We start from the raw sequence: 26,282 nt of genomic DNA, 5'->3' as shown, positions 1-26,282 counted from the left end.
CTGCTGATTTTTGTGGAGCAGGGTCCTTCTGGATTGATGGAAGGTGGCAGTATGAGGGAGTTAGGCTCAGAATGTCCCAGCAGGTACCGACAGAGGTGGCTGGGATGGTAATCGCTTAGTTTACCACATTTGCCAATGTCTCAATACAGGGTGGTCCAGATCTAATTATGCAGATCCAGATCATCTGGATGACTTTGATTTATGTGGGGACAGTTCCAGTTTGGCGCAAATACGATTCTTCATGTCGTCAGTTCGCACACTTCTCGATGGTCCAGGATTTTTCGGGTGACTTTCTATGTAATAAACTTGATAAGTTATAGCATAATAAATTGTTTCATTAGATCTGGACCACCCTAACTACTAAGCATGCCTGATGGGTGAACAGAGTTAGACAAAAGAGAGAGACTCCTGGGAACTTTGATGAAGTGAAGCTGAATCTGACTGAGAATTTATCCTTGGTTTTATCTATTTCTTGTACTTATCTGTTGAATTTTAACTTCCTAACTATTGATTTTATGAGTTAGTTTTTGAAGATTTGTTGCACTGCACTTTGGTCATTGTTTGTCCTTTTGATTGTTTTATTAAAATGCATTTTGTACTTTTGCACCTGTTTTGCATCCTCACTTGCCCTAGTCCATCCATAGTTATGACTGTTGATGACCCTGGAAACAGAAGGAGCCTGTGGCTGTGCAGGTACCTGGGGCATCACACTGGGAGGCCAGCATGCTTTCTTTATAGCTGTGAATGGAATTTATTCACACAAACTATTCCTGCAATAGTTAAAGTTATCGAAGAATGGATTACAAATATTTTAATATCATTGAGTGGTAGGATCAGAGTTCAGATCTCAGTTCAGTTGCAAAAAAATAAGGGTGAAAAGGGCAGGGTCTAGAAGTGTACAGCTGATAAAGCCCTGACCACACAGACTCAAGCCTAGAATTGCTGCCAAATGTGTATCTATTAAATAAAATAAATGAAGGGAAGAGAATACTTAGGAAGTTTATTTTACTAATTAATTTTACAACACTTTGCAGAGCTCTGTTCTCGCCTTGACATTTCATGTGTTGATCAGTGTACAAAAAGCCAAATCCACTGTGATTCAATGTATAACAATAAAATGTGAAAATGCACTGTAGATGGATATGAATATAGATAGACCTAGGGCTTTCTAATATGGCCAAAATATTATCAAAATTTATTTTTCTCAATTTAATTCAATACCAACAATTATTACATTAATTTCGTGCCGCTCAATCTTAAGATGGAATACTGTTCTGAACCCAGCTAAAAAAAAAAAAGCCAAAGGCTGATTACTATGGTGGGATATACAGCACCAAATAAATTATCAGAATTGAACTTTAATTAGTATAAATAAAATTGGCAAATCATAAAGATTTTTGAATACCTTTTGCCATACCAAGTAGTTGTATTAATATAAACATTAACAAGACATTTATTTGACTTAAAGTTAAGATCATTCTCTTACTCAACTGAAACAAGAATTCAGCAGAATAATTTTAAATTGAGTGTAAACAATAGATACTTCATAGTGAACAACAGGCTTATTTGTTTACTACAAGTTTATAAGTTTCATGATTTGGTAAAAAATATCTTAGTCTGTGTCTGGCTTTGAAATACCCAGTGGTAGGGTGCAATGTTTCTGTCTGTGCGGAAAACACTATCTTTGTGGGACCTCGTGGCAGGGTTGCACAAGTAGTGTTTGGCCAGAAGAGTCATTTTGATAAAGAATGACTCGTGATCTTCCACTGTTTTGGCCCATATAAAGTTTTGTTAAAAATAGAAGTACAACATCCGTAACCTGATGAACTACTGTTAGTAGTAGTGATATTTCTGCATGGCAAATAATTTACATGTAGATTTAGTAGTGTAATAGAAGAACAACAGACCCAGCTGTCTTGACATGCATGCTGCCTGTTCTGAGTAATTGACTCATTCATTGAAAAGGATGGGTTCAGAATAATTGGTGGAGTTTAATTAGGGAATTCCTTCATTCTGTGAAATAAGGTGTCTAATTTTCCTTTATTAACGAAGAAGGGAAAGCAAATGTTTCACACATTGTTATAAAGTTTATTTCCTTCTGAATTGCTAAGTAAAATGGGTCGTTCCAAACATTGTTCAGAGGTACAAAGTAAGTTGATTAAGAATTTGATTTGAGGGGGAGAAATGCATAAAGAGGTGCAGGAAATTATAGGGTGCTCAGCTAAAATGATCTCAAATGCTTTAAAATGGCAACAAAAACTTGAAACACATTGAAGAAAATTAGCAACTACTGTTAAAATGGATCAAAAAATAGAATGGCAAAGATTCAGCCACTCATCGCCTTCAGAAAGATCAAAAATTATCTAAGTACTGTTACAGTCAGAGGATGTTTGATCAAAGCTAATCTCTCAGCAAGAATCCCCTGTAAAGCACCATTGTTGAAAAAAACGCATGCGCAGAATCGGAGGAAAAAAGAGAAATGGCATTAAATACTGTGGGATGATGGAAGTAAAACCTAGATGCGGTCTAGGCATCATCAAGAGCATGTCAGACAACCGCCTGAAGCATGGTGTATAAAAACAAATCATGGTATGGTGACATTTTTCATACTATGGTGTTCGGCCTATTTATCATATACCAAGGATCATGGATAAGTTTGAACACATCAGAATACTTGAGATTATTTTGCTGTATGCTGAAGAGGAAAAGTGGATGCAACTAAATTTTAGTTCAGTTTGAGTTTGAGGAGAAAGATGTCAACACCGCTATGTTTTTGAACAGATTAATATTCCTTTTATTTGCTTCCTGTAAAAGAATAATGCAGACTTGATAAAATTTGTTAATGCTTTGATTTGAAATTGATTGGGTAAAGTTTCCAATACATTTGAAATATAGAAATAAAAGCTATATTTCACTTTAATCATGTTTTAAACACACTATTTATTTGAACACAACTGCAAATAAAATAGTTGACATGAGGGGAAACATTCATGGAGAGTAATAATGCTCATCTCAACGTCTACACCTAAGCCTGGTTGAAAAATTGTGTTTGAGTGTAATGAAAGTGTTTCATAAATATCAACCCAAGGACAACAAATATCTAGAAAAAATTTTGAGGGGGAACAATCTTAATATCCCTCGTGTTTAATACTGCTAAACATGTCAGTTGTACTTAGTAGCAGATGCAAGGAATGCAACAATATTGTTACTTTGTATAAAATCCAAGGCTTGTATTTTTAAGCAAATACAATAGTTTCAATTTAATTTGGAATGAAACCTCGTAGTTCATTCACCCTTTTCCATAAGTCATTGTTAAATCATATATTTTAGATAGATAAAACTTCATTTGGCCTCATGGGGAAATTAAAACGTTCTAGAAGCTGAAGAAAAGTAAAAATGAATAACGAACAATAAACACAAAATTCTGGTTTGGATAATAAAAGAGCTGTTGTCATCAAATAACAGGGCTATAGGTGGGAAAAAGATGGATCAGATTGTTGTGAGATCAGCCTACATTTAAAGACATTGACATTTGAATAAAGCAGGTCTAGCTTGTTGAGTTGACGAATGCAACATGTCAAAAACTGGTGGAAGATTGTCATTTTTCATTGCATCTGAAGTAGCCCTGCTTAAAGTTGCTACATACATACGTTTAGGGTTGGGATGATTCAACTTTCGAGAGTTGAGCAGTTTGAATGATTTTTGTTGCCAAGCTGCAGTTTGCAGAAATAGGAGTATAAACATTAATAAGGATGATGTAACTTATCTTCCTTGGAAGGTAACATGGTGGAATTTCAGTAGCCAGTGTTTCAATGTCTGGATTACACACTTTAGTTTTAATTTTAATATTCTTGCTTTTTTCCCCACCCTGTCTTATTGTATCAGATGAAATTATTCCAGAGTTAAAATGACGTCTGGAATAAGAATTTGCATATTGTACATTATGGAATAATTTAGATCTCCTCAGTATACAAAATGCCTTAGTACCTGAATGTGACAAGTCTTGCCAAGACAGGTTCAACTATCTTATTTGTAAGTGATTGAACATTCCACATTATATCAAGACAGACATGAATTCTTTCCGCCTTTTATCCTCTTGTCTGGCTCGGAAATACACAAAAAAAAGTTTTGTACAGAGAATGACTTAGTTGTAAACAGTAGCATTGAATCTTTTTATACCGGTTTTCTATGTCATTGTTTGGATTGCTTTAAATGTGTCACAGAGAAACAATTATAATTGTGTAACAGGTAGGCCTTAATTTTAAGAGATGGTGAAAGGAGATACATACATACATACATACATACATACATACATACATACATACATACATATATATATATATATATATATATATATATATATATATATATATATATATATATATATATATATATATATATATATATATATATATATGTGTGTGTGTATGTTGTCGATTGTATCAGGATGCAGAGCAGTTAAATTTGAATGCCTTCATCTCAGATATATAGATATGCAAATTTTTTTTTTTTTTCCCTTTGTGCAGTACTAAGAACATCTAATTTTGCATATTAATAATCCATGTGTTCTGTTATTGAAAATGGTTAATCCTACACAAATATACAATAGACCCACAGTTTAACTTCATTGAGAAATTTGCCTAAAAATGTTTACTGATATTCAAACTATACACAAAAATACATTATAATATAAGGAAAATATTGTGATTTTTATATTTGTACTGTTGAGTGTTTTACTCTGTCTAGTGTCTATAATACAATGTGTATTATGTACAAATTCCCTTTTTTTTAGTGTGCAAGTATGCCCTGTAACCGTTTTATTTAGACCTGCATCATATCTTGCCTCTTCTGTTGCTAGAATAGGTGTTAATCCTGTCACAATCCTTTAAAGGCAAAAATAGGTGATGAAATTGGTCAGAGGTGGTGGGGTGTGTGTGTTTACTTTAGAAGTGTAGAACAACATTTTTGTTTTATGATTTTTTTTTTCACCTTATTAATTAATGCTTGATTTTAGTATGTCTGGGTTCATCCACTTTTATGGACACTTGACTCTCAACCTTTGCAGGTGTTGAGCCCACAGGTGTACATAGCATTTCTGGACTTAATCTGACTACTCTATGGAGTTCACCAGACTACTGTTCGCTCAACAATTAACACCACCTCTATTCCTGGCTCCGGGAGTAAGTTGTAGTATCTGTGTTCAAGGGAGGTTCTCATAGGGTTAAGCTCACTTACAGATTGTTCTTTTTCTGATTCATCCTCCTAAATTATTTTGCTGTAGGTAAACTGTCAGGAGCACATACCTCCAGGCAAAATGCTGTTTACTCCTGTCATACTGGCAAAAATAGAGGTCATTTGTAAACACTCAAAAGTAAGCTCAAAGAAAGAGACCTGACTTGTATTATTAAGAAAAGATTCTTTAGGTTTTCCTTAGAAGTGGCATCAGGCCAGTGAGGAAATGTTTTGGAGGAATCTGCGGAAGTCATAAGAGAGACTATATGCCCTATCTGGAGGAAGCAATATCAGAAGTATTGTTTGTAACTAGGACCGTATCTGTTACTTGGGTTGCCACAGTTAATGGTTGCAAGTTAGCTGGGGTGGATTAACCTAACACCTGAAGCAGGAATTTCATTATTATTTTTACACATGACAATAAACTTGAAGTTACTCTTCATTGTTTTGTGGGAAAGAGTGAGGATAATGCAGAGTAGAACTGTTGCCTCTCAAGATCACAAGGAGCCAGTCAGAGGTAGTTTGGACATGTACTGTAATTAAGATGCCCGCATTGGTGTCTATCATGAAATGTGTACTATGCATTGCATAAAGGGAGAAGATTCTTGGGGAGAGCCAGAACATGCTAGAGACATCTTTCAAACTGGATTGAAAATGTCTGTAAATTCTTTAAGAGAAAATGGTTGATCTGGTCAGTCCACCTCCATATGTTGCTATTGAAATCATCACCTGGAAGATGATGATGATAATGATACGGTAAATATTTGTGGGTTTTAGGTAAGATTTTAAAAGGTTCTGATCATTATCAGCATTATTTTACTATTAGACCTGTTAAATTTAATGAACTGTGACTTCTCTTGTTTCCTACTTTACGCTAAATACTGATGGTACTGTATATATTCATTGTTCCACACATCAGGCTTGGATTATGTTGGTTGGCTGAAAGGTTCAACAGGTGTCATGTTTATAATGTCAGGTGTTTTAATTTCATTTACAGATTGCACGCTTAGTAGGGGAAACAGTACTGTATAGTGACAGATGGGTTAGTTGAACTCACTGCCCCAGGTTCAAATCCTGTTTGTGTCTCTGAGTTTGCATTTTTCTCTCATTTTATGTGGGTTTTCTCATGATAAAAAAGTGAAATTTAGGTGATAGGCATCACCTCATTCTTGATAGGCAACTGACCCTTTATGAGTGGGTGTTCATTATAATGGACTGGTGCATCATTTGTAATTGGTTCCTACAAGGATTGGCTGGAAACGTATTTTGAGATATTAAGACAGTGTGGCTATTACCTAAACGAATGAGCTTGATTAACTAAACCATCTCCTCTCAATGGTCAAACTTTTCTTCTGAGCTGCAGTATTCCTCTACGATGTAATTGAATAGATCATCTTAAAAATGAATGCATAATTCTACTTAATGGTCAAAAAGTTGTCCGGTTGGTGGATTTTAAGAAAAAACATTTTAAATAAATGATCTAATGGTTAAATTAATAGCTGCTTTTCTAAGTTGTTTAAGTCAATGGTTAAGTCTACCTCTTTCAGTATTTGTAAAAAGATTTGTCCACAACTGTATCATGTGCTGCAATTAGTGTTAATATGCACCAAATACAGATCAGTGTGCTGTGTTCAGTATTTGCAGTCTTTAAATATGAAGCTTTCACTTCTAAATATATATAATCTCTATTTTTTTAATTAGATTTTTTTAATTCCTATAATTGTCTCTTATCTTCAACAGGGAAAGAAAGATGTTGCTCAGATTTTTAACAACATTCTTCGGAGGCAGATTGGGACAAGAACTCCAACAGTAGAATATATTTGCACTCAGCAAAATATACTTTTCATGTTATTAAAAGGGTATGTGAAGACTAATTTAACAATATCTGCACTGTCATTACTTTGTACATTACTGTTTTAAACATGCTGGGAGATGTTTTGAGTTGACAGCTAACATGCACAAATTGAGAATGGGGAGGAAAGCTAGTACTTCTCTATTTCCACAATGTTAACCATCTTAATTTGCATTTTATTGTTCAGATCTTGTGTGGCAGATGTTGATAAATACTTGCTACCTGATATTTCATGCTTGTATCAATCAAAGGTGTATGCCATTTTCTTAAATATACTTTTTTCACCATTTTAAAGATGGCTCTGTGTTGTGTTAGGTACTGTTTAACTGTATTTATACATTCTCGCTCTCTTACAGTGTCATGTTTATGATTTGATTTAATAAAACAAGTATTGACTGACACTTGGCAAAGCCTTTCCTGCAGTGATAGCCTTTATATACTGTAGTTTAGGTATATTTGTGTGTCTGTAAATAGTTTGCCTGTATGAAAGACAAGTGTTGCTACAGTTTAAAACAATGGGTTCTTCCATTTTGTTTGGCTTAGAAATTATTGCATTTTGATGATGGTGCATTTTTTTCTGGAAAATTAGGCTCTTTTATCTCAAGCCTAATGCTAGCCTAAAAATATCCATGTAGACCTCAAAACAAGTGGCAGGGGAGAAAACATACAAACATTACGAAAAAAGGGGAAAACTTTATATTCTGAGGTAACTTGTTAACGCAAACAGTTGTGAAGACTCTATGTTAATATTCTGAAACAAGGGATTATGCTACAAGGCAATTTTTTTGTCTGAAGCTACAGATCACTCACACCAGCTATGCAGGCTGGTTGCAGAGACGAGTGTCAAAGCCTAGATGGCTTTAATTATTTCCAGCAAAGTAGCATTCAAATGTTGAGGATAATAGATGGCAGCAACACCATGTGGTACCTTCTCCCTATTTGTCCTCTTGTTCATATATTGTTTGTAATATTTGCCTAATATGCACTTTGACTTCACATACAGGATACTCCTCTGCCCAGTCTATTATTTCCCAGAATATTCTGGCAATTTATAGGACTGCAGCTGTAATTTTGTTTTCTGATTTTCTATGGATGTTTGAATATCAAAAGGCTGTATCTCATATAGTATATCATGGTCCCATTGCAAGCTAAAGCAATTGTGTGTATGTGTGTAAATATGTATATGTATGTATAAGTGCTAAATATATATGTGGAAAAGTATGGAAATATGTAGGAAATATATACGTGTATGTATCAAGTTAAAGCATAAATTACAGTGACTCAGTAATTATTGATTTGCTGCACACTACACCAATAAATTATCAAACAGGAAAAATTGTGTCATCCATTTCCCTCAGCTGAGTTTGTGTCATCAATAACATTTTTGGCACTTAGCTGACCTTCACCTCCTGAAATGCAGAATGAGTCATGTCATCATGCTCCTTTCCTTCTCAGTTTTTACACAAGATGAGATGTGTTGCAACAGAGGAAAAAACACATTATGTCTTGGCAAAATCACCAAAATGTACGTGAATGTTTGTGAGCCTTGTGGATTTCAAAAAAGTTGATATTTTTCAGGGCTAACTGAGAAATGGCTCCATTATTTATCAAGCATAATAATAATTTAATGACATTTTAGACCAAAATTGGATGATTTTTGCTTGTTAATGTAATTTTATTTGCTTTATAGGCCCTATGAAGGAATAAAAGTGATGTATGCAGGTGTTTTTTTTTTTTTTTTTTTTTTAACTACGTTTGCATGTTTTCAGAAGTTGATTTGCAAAATTAAGAATGCCACAGAGGATGCACAAACCAGTTTGTTTCTTTCTGCCGGTCCCAAGCCCGGATAAATGGGGAGGGTTACGTCAGGAAGGGCATCCGGTGTAAAATTTTGCCAAATCCATATGCGGACAGATGATCCACTGTGGCAACCCCTAACAGGAGCAGCCAAAAGAAGAATAAGAATGGTGTGCATAGTTTAAAGAGAACAATGTCCACTTTTGGTTAATGAGCCGTCAGTAACAAATTTTCCCAGTTTCACTTAATTGGCGACTGAAACAGTATAAGTAAACAGCTGATACACAGCAACCAACTACCTCACAGCTTTAGGATACTGCGATTCAACCTTGTTCAATGTTTCATATGACTCTGTGAGCATTCCTCCAACATCATAATAATGTGGCTTAGGTTGATTGTCAGCTGAGGACTGATTGTTTGTGAGCCAGTACATGACTGTGTTCTATATTAGTTTAATATCTTCCCAACTTTGGTACCTACTTTACTTCCATTGTTGCTGGGATAGGCTCTGGCTCCCAGTTATACCACAGTTGAATTCAGAACTTTAAAAAAAAATGTTTGAATGAGCAAGCAAGTTGAAAGCTATATTGGAAAAGTTTTACATGTTTATTTTTGTTCCCTTCCTCTACAGGTATGAATCTCCAGAAATTGCTTTAAATTGTGGTATAATGCTGAGAGAATGTATCAGACATGAACCTTTGGCAAAAATCATTTTGTGGTCTGAGCAGTTCTATGATTTCTTCAGATATGTGGAAATGTCCACATTTGATATTGCTTCAGATGCATTTGCAACATTTAAAGTAAGTTGTATTTTATTTTTCCTGTTTGAAACTTTGGTTTTATAAGACTGTCAGGACAGCTAGGAAAGTTACACCCCACCAAGTGTATCAAAATGTTTTTCAGCTCACATGCCTCTAACAGACCCAGAGTGCCAAATGCAGAAGGGATTTAATCAGCTTAGACTCCAGTACCAACATTACTTCCTTCTTCAGATCATTTATTGATCTTTTAAGCAAAACCAGTAAAGTGGATGTCTCATCTACATAGGCACTCCTAGAGAAACACAAGCCTTAATTAAAATACTTTTTAGGCAAATAGTGCTTTATGCAGAAATGTGAAAATGTCGGGTGTTAGGGGGAAGTGTTAGAGAAAGTTTCCCCTTAGTTTTGAGAAGCACACTTAGGGCAGTATTGTAAGGCATAGTGAGGAACCACTGTGATAATACAAAGTAATGTGTCTAGTACTTGTATCACTTAAGACACAGTACTGACTTCCCAAAAAAATGGTGATCGGAGTAAAGTGGTGAAGCAGCTATTTAGTAGAGGGGGAGAAAGGGTTCTTCATTTATTATGAACCCTAGTTTGCTGCAACTAAAACATTATAGAGTACTGGGCCTCTATAAAGCTTCATGTGAGATGTTCAGCACTTTTTACAATATACCATGATTGCAAATCAGTGACCTGCAATCTTTGAAATGGAAAATGTTTTAATATTGCAGATAAAAACAATAAAAATTCAAATTTAGCTGATTGTTCCTTTAATTAGGAACCTTGACCCTAGTTTAATGTAAAAACATGTGTTTTTGTAGAATTAACTTACTTTCACTACTTACTTTTTATTAAGGTTATTTTTAGTCATTTTCTATTTTTCCTGTTCTAACACTTCTGTTAGATTTCTTTTATTTAAAAAATATTCTTAAAGGTATTCATTATTAGTGTAGTGCTGATTGGGCAGAGTAGTGGCTCTGGGGCTAGGGATCTGCGTTGGCTATCGGAATGGTTGCCAGTTTGAATCCCATAAATGGCAGAAGTGAGACTACTCCTTTGGGCCCTTGAGCAACAGTATGACATTAATGTGTATCCAGTCCTGCAAGCAGGTCCTCCAACTTACAGGCAAAACTTTGGGGTTGATGGCAGGATTGGCACTTTAGCCACTGTAAAAATACCTGACACTGTTCCAATGTTGTGCTAAGGTGTCACCTGCTACACTGTGGTCCCAATCCAGGTGGTTTGTCATGTGGTGCACAAAATGGTGTGTTCAAAAACTTTGAGTTAAATAAAATCGATCAACATTGAAACCTTCTACAATGGAAGTCCATTTTTAAACAAGGTAAATGTTTACACTGCTCACATGTTCCACATTTATAAAATATATTTCCTAAAGTGTAGATTTAGTGTTTGGTGTCTGAAGTCTGAAATTAATGATGAACTGATGCTATTTTAAGAACAATGTACTGAAATAATAGTAGGTTTTTACCTGTAAAATCTCCTTTAATGTTTGAAGTCGATTAGCCTGCTTGTGGTAGAAAAAATTCAAAAGTAGTTCTTAGTACTAAGTTTACACTAGCAATAAATTTCTCATTGATAATGTATCATTTTAATGGTTGTGCTCATTGAAAACAGGCCATTTTTCACTTGCCACCTCCTTCAGTAGTATTTCCAGATTGTGTAAATAAAACAGCAAAATAATTCCTTTTTGCTGTTGTACATGCCAATACTATATTTCATAAACTATAATGATGAACTTTTTAAAGATGAGATTTGAGTTGATTTCATTCATGTTTTTGGCAGAGGCAACAGCCAGAGAGCAGTATTCTGAAAAGCCAATTAAGGCTTAAACAAAAATTAAAATTTAAGATTTTCAATCCTACCCTTTTATAGTATTTAATAACATATGACTTATTTATTGAAAAATCGTGGCGCTATATGCCCTTATCACTTTTAAAGTTGCAGGATTTGCTTGAAAAACTGTTTACATGCTGTGCTCATTGTTACGAAACATTTTTAAACCTACTTTTTTCAATTTAGGGGCCAGGGTATCCAAACAGTAATAGATGCAAGTCCTAAAACAAAACTGGTCAGAGTACCATTTCATTTGTGTGGCCTTTTCACACAGGGTGAAGCTGGAACTGCCAGTCCATCTAACTAATGTGATTTTGAGGAAGTGTGAGAAAAATTGTTGTACCTAAAGGAAAACCCACATAGAGATAGGTAACAAATACTACAGTCTTCATGCAGACAGTGAACAGACAAAGGATTCAAATGCAGTATGCCGGACTCATGAGGTAGCAGTGTTACCCACTGTGCCAACATGTGCCATGTAGAAATACACTGAACTGAAAAAAGCAAATTGGCATGGTGTAGGTGTATGAAAGGAAGTGTATAATGTAGTGGACTATAGTGACTTCCAGGGCTCTGCTAGGTTAGCTTGTCACCAAGTGGGAAAAAGAGGTTCAGAAATGGAAAGATAAATTGTTGAGCATATCTAAAGATTTTTAAATTGTGATCTTGTAGTTCTCTTTAGTCTACAGGTGCTGGTCATAAAATTAGAATATCATGACAAAGTTGATTTATTTCAGTAATTCCATTCAAAAAGTGAAACTTGTATATTAGATTCATTCATTACACACAGACTGATGTATTTCAAATGTTTATTTCTTTTAATTTTCATGATTATAATTGACATCTAATGAAAGTCCCAAATTCAGTATCTCGGAAAATTAGAATATCAATTAAGACCAATGCAAAAAAAAAACGATTTTTAGAAATGTTGGCCAACTGAAAGGTATGAACATGAAAAGTATGAGCATGTACAGCACTCAATATTTAGTTGTGGCTCCTTTGGCCTGGATTACTGCAGCAATGCGGTGTGGCATGGACTCGATCAGTCTGTGGCACTGCTCAGGTATTATGAGAGCCCATGATGCTCTGATAGTGGCCTTCAGCTCTTCTGAATTGTTGGGTCTGGCGTATTGCATCTTACTCTTCACAGTACCCCATAGATTTTCTATGGGGTTAAGGTCAGGCGAGTTTGCTGGCCAATCAAGAACAGGCGATACCATGGTCCTTAAACCAGGTACTGGTAGCTTTGACACTGTGTGCAGGTGCCAGGTCCTGTTGGAAAATGAAATCTGCATCTCCATAAAGTTCGTCAGCCGCAGGAAGAATGAAGTGCTCTAAAACTTCCTGGTAGACGGCTGCGTTGACCTTGGACCTCAGGAAACACAATGGACCAACACCAGCAGATGACATGGCACCCCAAACCGTCACTGACTGTGGAAACTTTACACTGGACCTCAAGCAACATGGATTCTGTGCCTCTCCTCTTTTTCTCCAGACTCTGGGACCTTGATTTCCAAAGGAAATGCAAAATTTACTTTCATCAGAGAACATAACTTTGGACCACTCAGCAGCAGTCCAGTCCTTTTTGTCTTTAGCCCAGGCGAGACGCTTCTGATGCTGTCTCTTGTTCAAGAGTGGCTTGACACAAGGAATGCGACAGCTGAAACCCATGTCTTGCATTCGTCTGTGCGTGGTGGTTCTTGAAGCACTGACTCCAACTGCAGTCCACTCTTTGTGAATCTCCCCCCACAGTTTTGAATGGGTTTTGTTTCACAATCCTCTCCAGGGTGCGGTTATCCCTATTGCTTGTACACTTTTTTCTACCACATCTTGTCCTTCCCTTCGCCTCTCTATTAATGTGCTTGGACACAGAGCTCTGTGAACAGCCAGCATCTTTAGCAAGGAACTTTTGTGTCTTGCCCTCCTTGTGCAAGGTGTCAATGGTCGTCTTTTGGACAACTGTCAAGTCAGCAGTCTTCCCCATGATTGTGTAACCTACAGAACTAGACTGAGAGACCATTTAAAGGCATTTGCAGGTATTTTGAGTTAATTAGCTGATTAGAGTGTGGCACCAGGTGTCTTCAATATTGAACCTTTTCACAATATTCTTATTTTCCGAGATCCCGAATTTGGGACTTTCATTAGTTGTCAGTGATAATCATCAAAATTAAAAGAAATAAACATTTGAAATACATCAGTCTGTGTGTAACGAATCAGTCTAATATACAACTTTCACTTTTTGAATGGAATTACTGAAATATATCAACTTTGTCATGATATTCTAATTTTATGACCAGCACCTCTATATAGTATTTCATGGAAACTGAACTCTCCATTATTTACCTTTCTAATGTTATGCAGTGTTCTTAAAAAGATTACTACTAATACCCCACTGCAGTTGTTAGTTTAGGTTAGTATTGCAAATAATACTTTTCCCCCCTAAAGACTGTCTCAGAAAAGTTGCCATTCCAACATTAAAACAGTGTTTAATTTTGTTCAACATCAGCACAAAGGTGGAGCTAAATCTTTCCATATGAATATGAATATATATATGAAGATTGAAATGTGATATTTTTAATACTTGTAAAATCTAAATGTTATTTTATTTCATTTTTCTTTTACAGATGGTGTCCTTTTCATCTTATTTTAACATTTTCTTAGTTAAATAAACTAATAATAATAAACTACTGAAGGCAGTTGTTTCTTGTCAAAATGTATTCTTATGATGAGCTTTTGATTAAATATTAGTAAATTGTTTCAATGTAAAAATAAACATCAGCATTGTCTAAACTGTGGAATAACCTGAAATAGGACTAATTAAAATGCTGAAAATAATAATAAATAAAAATGCTTAATTATGTCCTCTTTGTTTTTATAGGATTTGCTAACAAGACATAAGCTATTAAGTGCTGAATTTTTGGAACAGCATTATGATAGGGTAAGTGTTTTTCTCTTTTTCTTTTAGTACAAAAAATGAAGGGGGTGTACAGCCATGGCCAGATGTTTTTTGAGAATAACAGAAATACAAATTTTTGCAAAGTTTGCTGCTTCAGTGTTTTTGAGATCTTCTTGTCAGATGTTTCTGTTGTACACTGAAGTATAATTACACGCATTTCATAAGGTTCAAAGGCTTTTATTGACAGTTACATTAAGTTTATGCAAATAGTCAATATTTGCAGTGTTGGCCCTTCTTTTTCAAGACCTCTGCAATTCGCCCTGTCATGCTGTCAATCAACTTCTGGGCCAAATACTGACTGATGGCTGCTCATTCTTGCATAATTAATGCTTGGAGTTTGTCAGAATTTGTGGGTTTTTGTTTGTTCACCTTCCTCTTATGGATTGACCACAAGCACTCGATGGGATTAAGATCTGTGGAGTTTCCTGGCCATGGACCCAAAATTTCAATGTTTCCCCAACCCGAGCCACTTATCACTTTTGCCCTATGGCACAGTGCTCCATCATGCTGGAAAAGGCATTTTTCATTACCAAATTCCTGGATGGTCGGAAGAAGTTGCTCTTGGAGGGTGTTTTGGTACTTGTAGTTCTACTTCCGTATACCATAGAAACATCTAACAAAAAGATCTAAAAACACTGAAGCAGAAAACTTTATGAAAACCAATACTTGTGTCATTCTCAAAACGTTTTGCCACGGCTGTACTCTGTAGTAGATGGATGACTGTTGCTGTGTGTCTTACAGCATAAGTTTTGGTAAGAAACAAGTAATATATAATTAAAATGTTAATCCATACTTATAATTAAACATCAAGAATTATTAATGTCTAGCTGATACAATGTTCTTTTAGAGAATAGCTTAGAATGAATTTTCCATTCGATAAACGTCATAGGTATTTAAAGTACTTTTTATTCTTATTCCTTTAGTCACTTGCAGAACAAGAAGACACTATCAGTGTGTCAAATTATGAAGTTAGTCAATAAGGTGGACGCTAGTGGTTGCTTTAAAATCCTATACTCAATAAAATAAATTAGGATTTGATTTAATTTAAAGGTAAATTTTGGCAATAATGTTAGAAAATTTATCACACTAGAGAACTGTAGATACATGAGATTAGAAAGCAGTCTGTAGTTGAAAGCAGCACTGTAGAGATGTTTAAATCCCAATTACATTTTGGAAGCACAAGGTCAATAAAATTGGGCTGAACTGAATTTCCTGATCTTGGTTTTTTGCTCAGTGTGATGTAGCAAAGTAGTTTGTTTATTGATCCTTGAATATCTACAAAGGCTAATAATGAAAAACTGGAAAATGGATTGAGCAGACCAACCAACTAAACAAAAACTTTTTACATAATGTAAATGTTAGTCTGTCATTAGCGCTTACTGATGTATTCAAAATTGTACCGAAGATCAAGGTGATGGTTAAAATAATGTAGTGGCTATTTTCTGTTTATATTTTGATTAATTTCATCTGATACTACAGCAGCTTTGTCAAACAAGCCCCAAAACTCAGTTAATCTTGCCTTTCTTGTTAGGAATGTGTTCTGCAACAATGTACATGAGTACCAAATTACTCTGATCTTTATTTTAAACATCCACTTCTTAGTTAAAAATAGTGTGTTTTTGACCTTGTTAGGATAAAAAAGTAACAACAATAAACATCTCTGAAACCACTTAATGAATTACCACAAAATTTGCTGTGGTCAGGTATTTTATTTACTTACACATATTTAAAAAGCCTTTATATTACTTATCACTTACAGTATTTAAAATATTTTTAACTTTGTAACTTATGATACTGTATATACTGGTGTATGTTAGTTCAGCTCTTGATTAACATAGTAAGATTTGGAGGGGAGGCCATGAAAAACACAAACTAACTTATAGTATCAGCACTAGATATCATTGTACGTGAAAAATTATGGTTAAAATATTTTAGGATAACAAATTCTCACTTTTTTTTAACTAATGTGTGTGGAATCTCAGGGTATCTGTTTTCTGGGTAAGGGTTCCAACTTTAATGACAAATAGAGAACAACACAAACTTTGTAGAGTGGGGTAGTGATGGGCTATTTGGCTTTAATAGTGCTTTTCACCATGTCTTCCTTCTGTCTTTTGTTCTCTAATTGCCTTAAAACTGTTACAGTGTTTTAACATTTCCTGCTCCATATTTAAACTGAATTACACTAGAAACACTGAAGTTTTGTTTGATTTTCCCCCCTCATCAGTACTTTAGTGAATATGAAAAGCTACTACACTCAGAAAACTATGTGACAAAGCGACAGTCTTTGAAGGTAGGACTTTACAACATTTACTTTTATTGGACATAGATTGTGTGCGTCTGTCTCTCATTATGTGTGTTTGTTTTTCAATTATGCTGCAACTCTGAGTCTTATCAGTGTAATGCTTACAATAAGACTTACTTTCCCTGAAATAAAACTAAACTTATAGCATATTATATACAAGTCTATGGTACTAGTTAGTACCGGCCCACTTCCAAGCACTGTTTTCATATCAATAAGTGCAGTATTTTCCAAAATGTGCCACAGCATGAAATGGCTGGACTTTGGGTTTTTTTTTATGTACTCACACACACACTGTTGCCTCTTTATTGGGTATGCCTTGCTAGTTCAGGGTTGAACCTGCTTTTACCTTTAAAACTACTGTAATTCTTTGTGGCATAGATTATGCATGGTGCTGGAAACATTCCTTTGGTTAATATTGATATAATAGCATCACACAGTTGCTGTAAATTTGTCAGCTGATGTGAATCTCCCTTTCTAACACATCCCAAAAGTGCTCTGTTGGACTGAGATCTGGTGGCTGTGGAGGCTATTTGATTACAGTGAAATCATTGTCATGTTCAAGGAACCAGTTTGAGATGATTTTAGCTTTGTGACATGATGCGTTATTCTGCTGGAACTAGCCATCAGAAGATGGGTACACTACTGTCATAAAGGGATGGACATGATCAGCAACAATACTCGGGTAGGGTATGGCATTTAAACAATGTTCAGTTGGTACACTGGGGCTCAGAGTGAGCTTAGAAAATATATTCCACATCATTACACCATCACAAGCCTTAACCACTGATTTAAGGCAGGATGGATCCATGCTTTCATGTGGTTTATGCCAAATGCTGACCCTATCATCTGCATGTCACAGCAGCAGAAATCAAGACTTGTCAGACTAAGCAACGTTTTTACAGTCTTCTATTGTCCAGTCTTGGTGTGCCCATATGAATTGTAGCTTCGATTGCCTGTTCTTAGCTGACAGGAGTGGCAGCTGGTGTGGTCTCTTACTGCTGTAGTCCATCTCCTTTAAGTTCGACATGTTGTGTATCAAGAGATGCTCTTCTGCATACCTCAGTTGTAATGAGTGGTTATTTGAGCTACTGCTGCCTTTATACCATCTTAAACCAGTCTGACCATTCTTCTCAGACCTCTGGCATCAACAAGGCATTTTCATCCATATAAGTGCCTCTCACTGGATATTTTTCCTTTTTCGGACCTTCCTCTGCCAAACCTAGAGATTGTTGTGCGTGAAAATCCCGGTAGGTCAGCAGTTTCTGAAATACTAGGGCCAACCTGTCTGGCACCCACAACCTTGCCACGTTCAAAGTCACTTAACTCTCCTTTCTTCCCCCTTCTGATGCTCAATTTGAACCTCAGCCGGTCATCTTGACAATGCCTACATGCCTAAATGAATTGAATTGCCATGTGATTGGCTGATTAAATATCTGCATTAACAAGCATTTGAACAGGTGTACCCAATAAAGTGACTGGCGAGGGTGTATGTATGTATGCATGTATGTATACGTGTGTGTGTGTGTGTGTGTGTGTGTGTGATACTTTATACAGCAAACACTGTAAAATAAGGATGAACTTGGTAAATATAATTTATAATTAGTGTAATGCATAATACAAAACTAAAGGTATACAGAAGTAGAATAAAGAAAAGATTTTGATTCTGTCAATCTTGTAGTATACAGTGACTGTTTAATTTGTAAAATCGGTTTGTTTCCAGTTGCAACTTTTTTATGTACATTTTTTAACATTAACTTGTTCAATACATTTAATGGTAAATATTTAACACTGTTCTCTTCATGTATTTTTGTTGGACATTTTATTACTATATCCTCATGTTAACATGATATGATCCATTCGTGTATTAGGCCAGGGGTGTCCAATTATGGTCCTGGTGGCCTGCAGTGGCTGCAGGTTTTCATTCTAACCCTTTTCCTAATCGGCAAGCAGTTTTCACTGCTAATTAACTCCGTTTCCCTTTATTTTAATAGCCCTGTTTTTAAGGATTCAGTCCTCTGAATTAATTCTTTTCTTCATTAAATGACAGCCAAACAGAAATTAGTTGTGAAACGAGCCAACAGATGACCAGCTATATTGAAAAGTCAAAGTCCAGCCAATTTCACTCCAACCAGTTTAATGAGAAGCCAGTTCTTACTGTTCTTTAAAGCCATTATTGAATATTATGACTTCTTATTGCTCTCATTCTATCACAGCAGACTGTTGATTTTCTGTTTTTCTAAGACCATCGTCAAGATGTTTTGGAGACCTGAGCAGGCCAACATGACCGTGACCATCACCTTTCGTTATCTTCAGGTTAGCTGGTCATGTGGAGGCTTATTTTGTGTCTCATTATTGTTTGGCTGCTCATTAAGTAAAAAAACAACTATGGGGTCTGAGTCACGTCTGTTAAAACTAAGGCAAATCAAGTTAATCGGCAGAAAAAACAGCTCACTAATTAAGAAGATGGTTTCAATGAAAACCTGCAACCCCCGTAGCCGACCAGGACTGGAGTTGGACTCCCCTGTATTAGGCTCTTTAACCATTAAAAAGCATAATTTGCACATGCATTTGTAACAAATGGATGTCTTTGATGTTTGTGAATCTGTTTGAATGCGATTGATTATTCTCAGTTAAGCACATCGTATTTCTCATCCCTGAACAACCTCAAGAATGAAAATTTATACTTTTTCTCAAATATTTTTTTGTGTGCACGATTCAGGTTCAGCTGTTTTCAATGTATTAATTTGTGAATACATTTAAAATTAATTCAATTTTAACTGGCTATAAGTAAATAGTGACATAAGAAATACAGTACATTTGACGGGTAATTACTGAAATAATCACAGAAGAAGATAACTTAATTCTAGTTGCAAACATAACGAAAACCGTGTAACTACTACATCAAATTTAATGCCAAAAAACAGGTGGATGTATTAGTAACAATCCCTGACATTCTACCGTTTTGGTAGGCAGTTTTAAAAAATATACAGACTTTTCAAAGTGTTTCATTGTATTTGTGTAAGACTATAAAAAATATGTGTGCTGGTATCAATACATTTCAGTAAGACACCTTTTTAATAAATGACAGTTTAAATATAGCATCACACTGTGTGCCACTCTTAAATAAAAGACTGTTTAGTATTTATTTATATATATCTCCATCTACTATCCAACCCACTATATTCTAACTACAGGGTTAGCCAATCCCAGCCAACAAAAGGTGCAAGGCAAAAAACAAACCCCAGGCTCTAGCCCACCGCAGGAGATATATATATATTCTGGGGCGGAGTTGTGGCTCTGAGGCCAGGGATCTGCACTGGCAATCGGAAGGTTGCTGGTTCGAATTCTGTAAATCTCAAAAGGGAGTCTGCTCTGTTGGGCCCTTGAGCATGGCCATTAACCTGCAATTGCTGAATGCTTTGAGTAGTGAGAAAAGCGCTATATAAATGCAAAGAATTATTATATATAGAGATTTTTTTTTTTTTTGCATCTTGTGAATGTTACACATGAAAATTGCATTCTGATTCAGCTTACATTTTCCTACAGGAAATTTATAGGTGCATGTTATTTATCCTGGCCTGTGTCATTTAGTACTTTGATCAGAGTGTTGCAAAGTGCATTCTATAATGATGGCATAGTAGTATGATTACCATAAACTGTACATATAGAGGTAGTTATGCATAGCTGCATGTAACTAAAATGCCCTTCTCTGTTTTTGGTTATGTTATTCTGTAATAACAAACATTCATGGTGTAAACCAGCATGATGAAAATTACAGCTGCAGCACTTAATCTGACCTCTCTAGAGATCCTTATCCCTCGCTGCCTTGAGGTTTGTCCCCTGGGCTGTTGCCAATTAACAGTACTGTTTTTTGTGATGCAAGAATTGAATCTTACTCTTAGTGAGGCAGTGATCTTTAGTAACCTAAGATTCTGTACTGGTTTTCAACAAATCCCCAACCCCCCAAATATAGGTGGTTCGGTTTTTGAACCTACATTTTCTACTCCACAGTCACAGCAAGACAAATAGATAGCAAGATTGGCTGCAAGGCATAAACTAAGCCAGAAATAATGGGCTCATTCACACATAGTCTCTTCATGCATTAAAGCATTGTGTGTGTTTTCAGCTATGAATGTTTTATTTTATTTCAGTTGTTGGGAGAGTTACTTTTAGATCGACATAATTTTACCATAATGACCAAGTACATCAGCAAGCCAGAAAATCTGAAGTTAATGATGAATCTTCTAAGAGACAAGAGCCGTAATATACAGTTTGAGGCCTTCCATGTTTTCAAGGTATTTTTGTTTACTATGATCTACATTAAACTGATCTTTTGCTTACATTAGTCATTTTTGTTTATTTTTTTTTTCAAATTAATGTCCTGTAAGTTGAGCAAACAAAGAAAGTTTATAGATGCATTCGTGAAGATGATGCAGTTACATTAGGCTGCTTGTCTCCAGTTCATATCAAGGTGCATTAATAATTTCTGCACTTGTAGATTTTTCCGACTTTCTGGTAATCCTTGCAACTGTGGATAATGTAGAGTGAATACAATTAGCCCTCTTAATTTGATTCCAGTAAAGATGCACTTAATAAGAATGATATACTTTCACAGTAAGCCTCATCGGACATTTTATAGGAAATGCAAGAATATGAGTCAATACATGGTAAGTACAATGCAAAAACTAATACAAAACTTGAAACTGAATGAAAAACCAATATTTTAAGATTTTGTTTCGCCATGTATTGCCCTTTGAGCAGCCACTTGAATAGGCAGAGTGGTTTGTGTACTTTCAGTAATTTCCTAACCAATAGGTTAAAATTATACCTAGATGGGCAGCAATGAATTATTTTTAAAACTTAGCTGTGCGCGCAATATATATTAGATGATAATAAAGTTGTGGTTTAATTTTAGCTTTTAATTGCTTGAAGCAACTCTTCAATGTGTGTTCAATATTTGCTACTTCATTTTTTTATGGAAAATTATATTTTATGGCTTTTTGTTTTATCATGTCTTGTACTTTGTTTATGGTAACTGTGTTAAATCTTTTCTAAGAATAGCAAGCTGTTTGAGGTGCTTTTAAAGAAATATATATGTAAACATAATCTAAAAAACACTTAAGTTGTTGGTGTTTCATTTAATAATTCATTTTTTTTTTTTGTAGGTGTTTGTAGCCAATCCAAACAAAACACAACCTATCCTGGATATTTTGCTCAAAAACCAAACCAAACTTATTGAGTTTCTTAGCAAGTTCCAGAATGATAGAACCGAAGATGAACAATTCAATGATGAAAAGACATACTTGGTGAAACAAATCAGGGATTTGAAGAGACCAGCTCCTCAGGAAACTTAAAAATTGTTTAAAACATTGCAACTTAAACAGAAAACTCAGCATCTACTGTTAAAAAGGAAAAAAGCACCCTTATTCAGTTCATAAGGAATATTCTGCTCATCTGCTGTTCATTGAACGGTTGTTGTTTTTTTCTTCCCCTTTTCACATATATGATACAACTTAGCTGCCGCTTTCTTGCACATTTTAGAACCGAATGTGGATATATTATATTTTTGTCGTTCAGACAATGCAAAAAATGAAAATCATCTTTTTGAGTGCTTTGTTGTAAATTCCTAATAGCTATCACTATAAAATAGCATGGTTTTGTCTGTAAAGGAGGGAGATACTGGCTATTGAACATGGCAGGGTGCATGTCTTTAAACAAAACAAGTCTGAGTTTTCCCATATATTTGCGGTTGCTTTTCTTTGCTGAGTGTAGAACACACATGCGTGTGATCCGTGCTAATCTTACTGCACACATAGTGAACTATGATAGTAGCTACAGTTTCAAGCCTTGGTTTCAAATAGAGATTGGGCTTTAAAGATGGCTGAGTTACATGGAAACATGCCTGTACAATGGAAGTGTTGTGAATAAGGGCAGCATCCGCCACCTAAAAGATTTATGAATGACTCTCCAGACAATGATTCTTAAATGGATCCACAGATCCACATGTACATACATTTTGTGTCTTTAATGCTACGTAGAGGGTGTTTTTCTTTTTTTTTTTTTTCTCTCCTCTATTCTATTGAGGTCTTGAAATTAAGTTTTTTTTTTTTTTGTTTGTTTTTTTTAATTTTTCTTGAATGGATTTTCATACATTAGCAAAAGCAGTGACTTTGCATTTCTCTACAGAGCTCATTGCTAATTTTGTTTGTACAGAACTACTTAGAGAGCAGCTCATTATTATTATTATTTTCATAAATGACATTTGTACAGCAGAGGAATGTTACTGCGTGGGAAAAAAAAAAAAAAAACTTAACCTGGTATTGAGTCTTTTCAAATGGCTGTGCATAGAGAATTGATTTTTGTTTTACTGCAGATAAGAATACAGCACAGAAGGTGAAATTGCTGCATTCCTTGCTGTATGTTGTGCCAGTAATGAGGCTAGATAACTGTAGGTTATTAAGAATGCTGAATACTGTAAACCTAATGCCTCGTGGGGTACAGTTCCAAGTGCTTTCCTTTTAAGATTTTTACTTGGGTGCAGAGGGGAAGGGGTTTCGGGGGTTCAAGGATGTTGTGGTTTACCAGTATATCACTAGAAGACCAATGGTGTCAAAAGTAATTTCTGCCTGTACACTGTATCTGTATGTTACATGACCGTTGACTCAATATAGTTGCTTGGCACAAAAGAAACAATTATAAATTTATGCACTTCTCCACTTGAAGATATAGATATTCAAATGCTACATATGACCTTTTCCTTTCAAAATTATATGCATTGAGTTGTTCTTATGTAGCTTCAGATTTGAATATCAGTGTTATGTTTTGGGCAGCTTTTCACCACTTGCTTTAGATTCCAGTGTTGCCAAGATTAAGAAAACTGAAGCAAGTGTTACAGCTCACTAACAAAAAAATCTATTAAATTCTTATGTTATTAAGCAGTTGTTTATTCATCTCTACCAGAGATGTGACAGCACTGTGGGGTTTGGTGCTGAGCAAAGGATTAGGTTTTAAACTGAAAATCTTAAATTGCTCAGTGTGTAATGTGCCATTTCCAGTTTTTAACATTTCAAACACCTCCTTTAAAGTATTTGTAATGCCATGTGTTGGAGCTTTTGATTGAATAAATAGCATCGTTTCCCAGGAAGGAGACAAAGGGTGTCTCGTGGAAATGAATTGCATCTGCAATCTGTAAATAAACATTAAGCTTTGAAATCTAGGAAAGCCCTGAAAGACACCCAGCAGTGACCTGTGCTGTGCTGATCTGCTTTCTACCCACAAAATTAGTTTTGCAGTAAGAAGAGTGCTGCCATTAAGCAAATAAGCACCATTGCATAAGAAAATATGCCACAGTCCACGGAACCAGTGTTAAATTCTATCAAATGCAAGTGCATTTATTGTTAAACAATATGGGAAAAGACCTTCTTAAAGAATAGAAGAAAATAAAAAAAAGAACAAATAAATAAAATTTGACTAATCTGAGATTGTATTCTTTTTTTTTTTTCCTTACCCCACACCACATGCATATTCCTAGACTACGGCATTTTGAAAACTTTAGAACTGTCAAAAACCCTGTAGAACACTGTATACTGTATACTGTATGCTGCATTTTAAACAATAGAGCGACTGAGCATTAATCAAAGGACAAGAGGAGCAGCTTTGCTTGGGGATCAGTCACAAGTAAGTAATATATACTTTGTTAAATGGTGCGACTCAAACCACTTACACCTGAACACCAGCAAAACCAAGGAGCTGGTGGTGGATTTTAGGAGACCCAGGCCCCTCCTGGACCCCGTAATCATCAGAGGAGACTGTACAGAGGGTACAGACTTATAAATACCTGGGAGTGCAGCTGGATGATAAATTGGACTGGACTGCCAATACTGATGCTCTGTGTAAGAAAGGACAGAGTCGACTATACTTGCTTAGATGGCTGGCGTCCTTCAACATCCGCAATAAGATGCTGAAGATGTTCTATCAGACGGTTGTGGTGAGTGCTCTCTTCTACACGGTGGTGTGCTGGGGAGGTAACAAAGTAGAGGGACGCCTCACGCCTGGACAACCGTGGCAGAACGACGGGCGCTGAGCCGGCTCCTGTCAATCATGGAGAATCCACTACATCCACTGAACGGTATCTCCAGACAGAGGAGCAGCTTCAGCGACAGACTTCTGTCCACTGCCCTGCTCCACTGACAGACCGAGGAGATCGTTCCTCCCCCACACTATACGACTCTTAAATTCCACCCGGGGAGGTAAACGTTAACATTATACAAAGTTATTGTCTGTTTTACCAGCATTTTTATTACTAATTTAATATAGTTTTTTATCAGTATGCTACTTCTAGAGTATACGAATTTCCCCTTGGGATTAATAAAGCATTTATCTATCTAAGACTAAAATGATTAATACAGCTCAAGCGTCTATCACATTTGCATTAGTCTGTGCTCAAACCTGAAGTCAAAGAAAACAAAGGACTGAAGTACAATTTCATGGAATGTATCTTGTAGTTGAATGGAAGAATGTCATTCACTTTTCTAATTTCATCATTTCCTGCAGATCTTTACAAATAAACACAAATACTTTGACAGTGATTTAGGGTAACAGGAAACAGTGAAACAGATCTTCATTTCCCCCTTCCTGAAAAACTGAGTAAACCGTGTGGTTGGCACTGTACTATTGTAAACGGAGGTGACATGCATGTAAAAAGTGTATTGTATTTATGTACACAAAAATAAACTGATTTTAGTGAACACTTTGAATATATTTACCATTGACAAGACATTAAGTTTGAACGAGTAATTTCAATGAACTGTTTGAATATGATTATCTTTGCCAAGACGCACGGAGTTGTAACCATATGCAAAAACTTGGCAGCTGTGCTAGTTATGATAACAGGGATTGGATTTTTAGTTTTGGGGACTACCAGAACCAATGTTAGATTTTATTCTAATTGCAGTTTCATAGATGAGGATACAGAAACAAGAAAAAAACATCAAAGACCATTTTGCGATGAAATACATAACATCAAATGTCAATGATCCATTTGGCTGAAGTCAAGTGCATCCCTTGGAGTGATGTCAGTTACTTCAACACGTTTCGTACGTTTAAAATATGGGGGAAAAGTTCTGGGCATCAAATAGTTTCCTCGTACCCTCTCTCCTAGAGCTTTGAGGCAGCAAGTACTAGTCATTATATCACCATACCCGCTAATTTGATTGATTGCCCCATAATCCTACAATGGCAGAGGCATCCAAAGATGATTGTAACATCGGCCCCAAGGATACAGCATCAGTCAGTTCATATCAGATGGTCAGTGATGCCCCCGGCAGCTGGTGACGGGAGAATTAACGTTTGGGAATGTGTCAACTATTGATTGTGCCGATTTTAATTCCTTCAATTCATCTGACATGACGAAATCAAGCATTGCGCCGTCTGTTCTCTGTATTTATTTTACAGGATTGTCATAAATGTCCTGTTGTGCAGGCGGACGAAAAGCCGATCGAAAGTCATGTGACGAGCCCGTCC

At 35.8% G+C, this 26,282-nt stretch overlaps 1 protein-coding gene across 2 annotated transcripts in view; it reads left to right on the top strand.

The window, feature by feature from the left end:
• Positions 1 to 24,239, top strand: part of LOC120530858 (calcium-binding protein 39) — an 81,570-nt gene extending 57,331 nt beyond the window's left edge. For both annotated transcript variants that reach the window (XM_039755552.1, XM_039755561.1), the window contains 6 exons: positions 6,973 to 7,091; positions 9,513 to 9,681; positions 14,381 to 14,440; positions 16,683 to 16,748; positions 20,912 to 21,055; positions 21,926 to 24,239. In XM_039755552.1, coding sequence (XP_039611486.1) covers positions 6,973 to 7,091; positions 9,513 to 9,681; positions 14,381 to 14,440; positions 16,683 to 16,748; positions 20,912 to 21,055; positions 21,926 to 22,114 — 747 coding nt within the window. In that variant the 3' untranslated portion in view covers positions 22,115 to 24,239. The remainder of the gene's footprint in view (positions 1 to 6,972; positions 7,092 to 9,512; positions 9,682 to 14,380; positions 14,441 to 16,682; positions 16,749 to 20,911; positions 21,056 to 21,925) is intronic.
• The last annotated feature ends 2,043 nt before the right edge of the window (positions 24,240 to 26,282 follow it).

Source organism: Polypterus senegalus, chromosome 1 (assembly GCF_016835505.1).
Source record: "Polypterus senegalus isolate Bchr_013 chromosome 1, ASM1683550v1, whole genome shotgun sequence".
NCBI classification, from domain to species: Eukaryota; Metazoa; Chordata; class Cladistia; order Polypteriformes; family Polypteridae; genus Polypterus; species Polypterus senegalus.
Note: the sequence above shows the minus strand (reverse complement) of the source record. Positions and strands in the feature narration are given on the sequence as shown.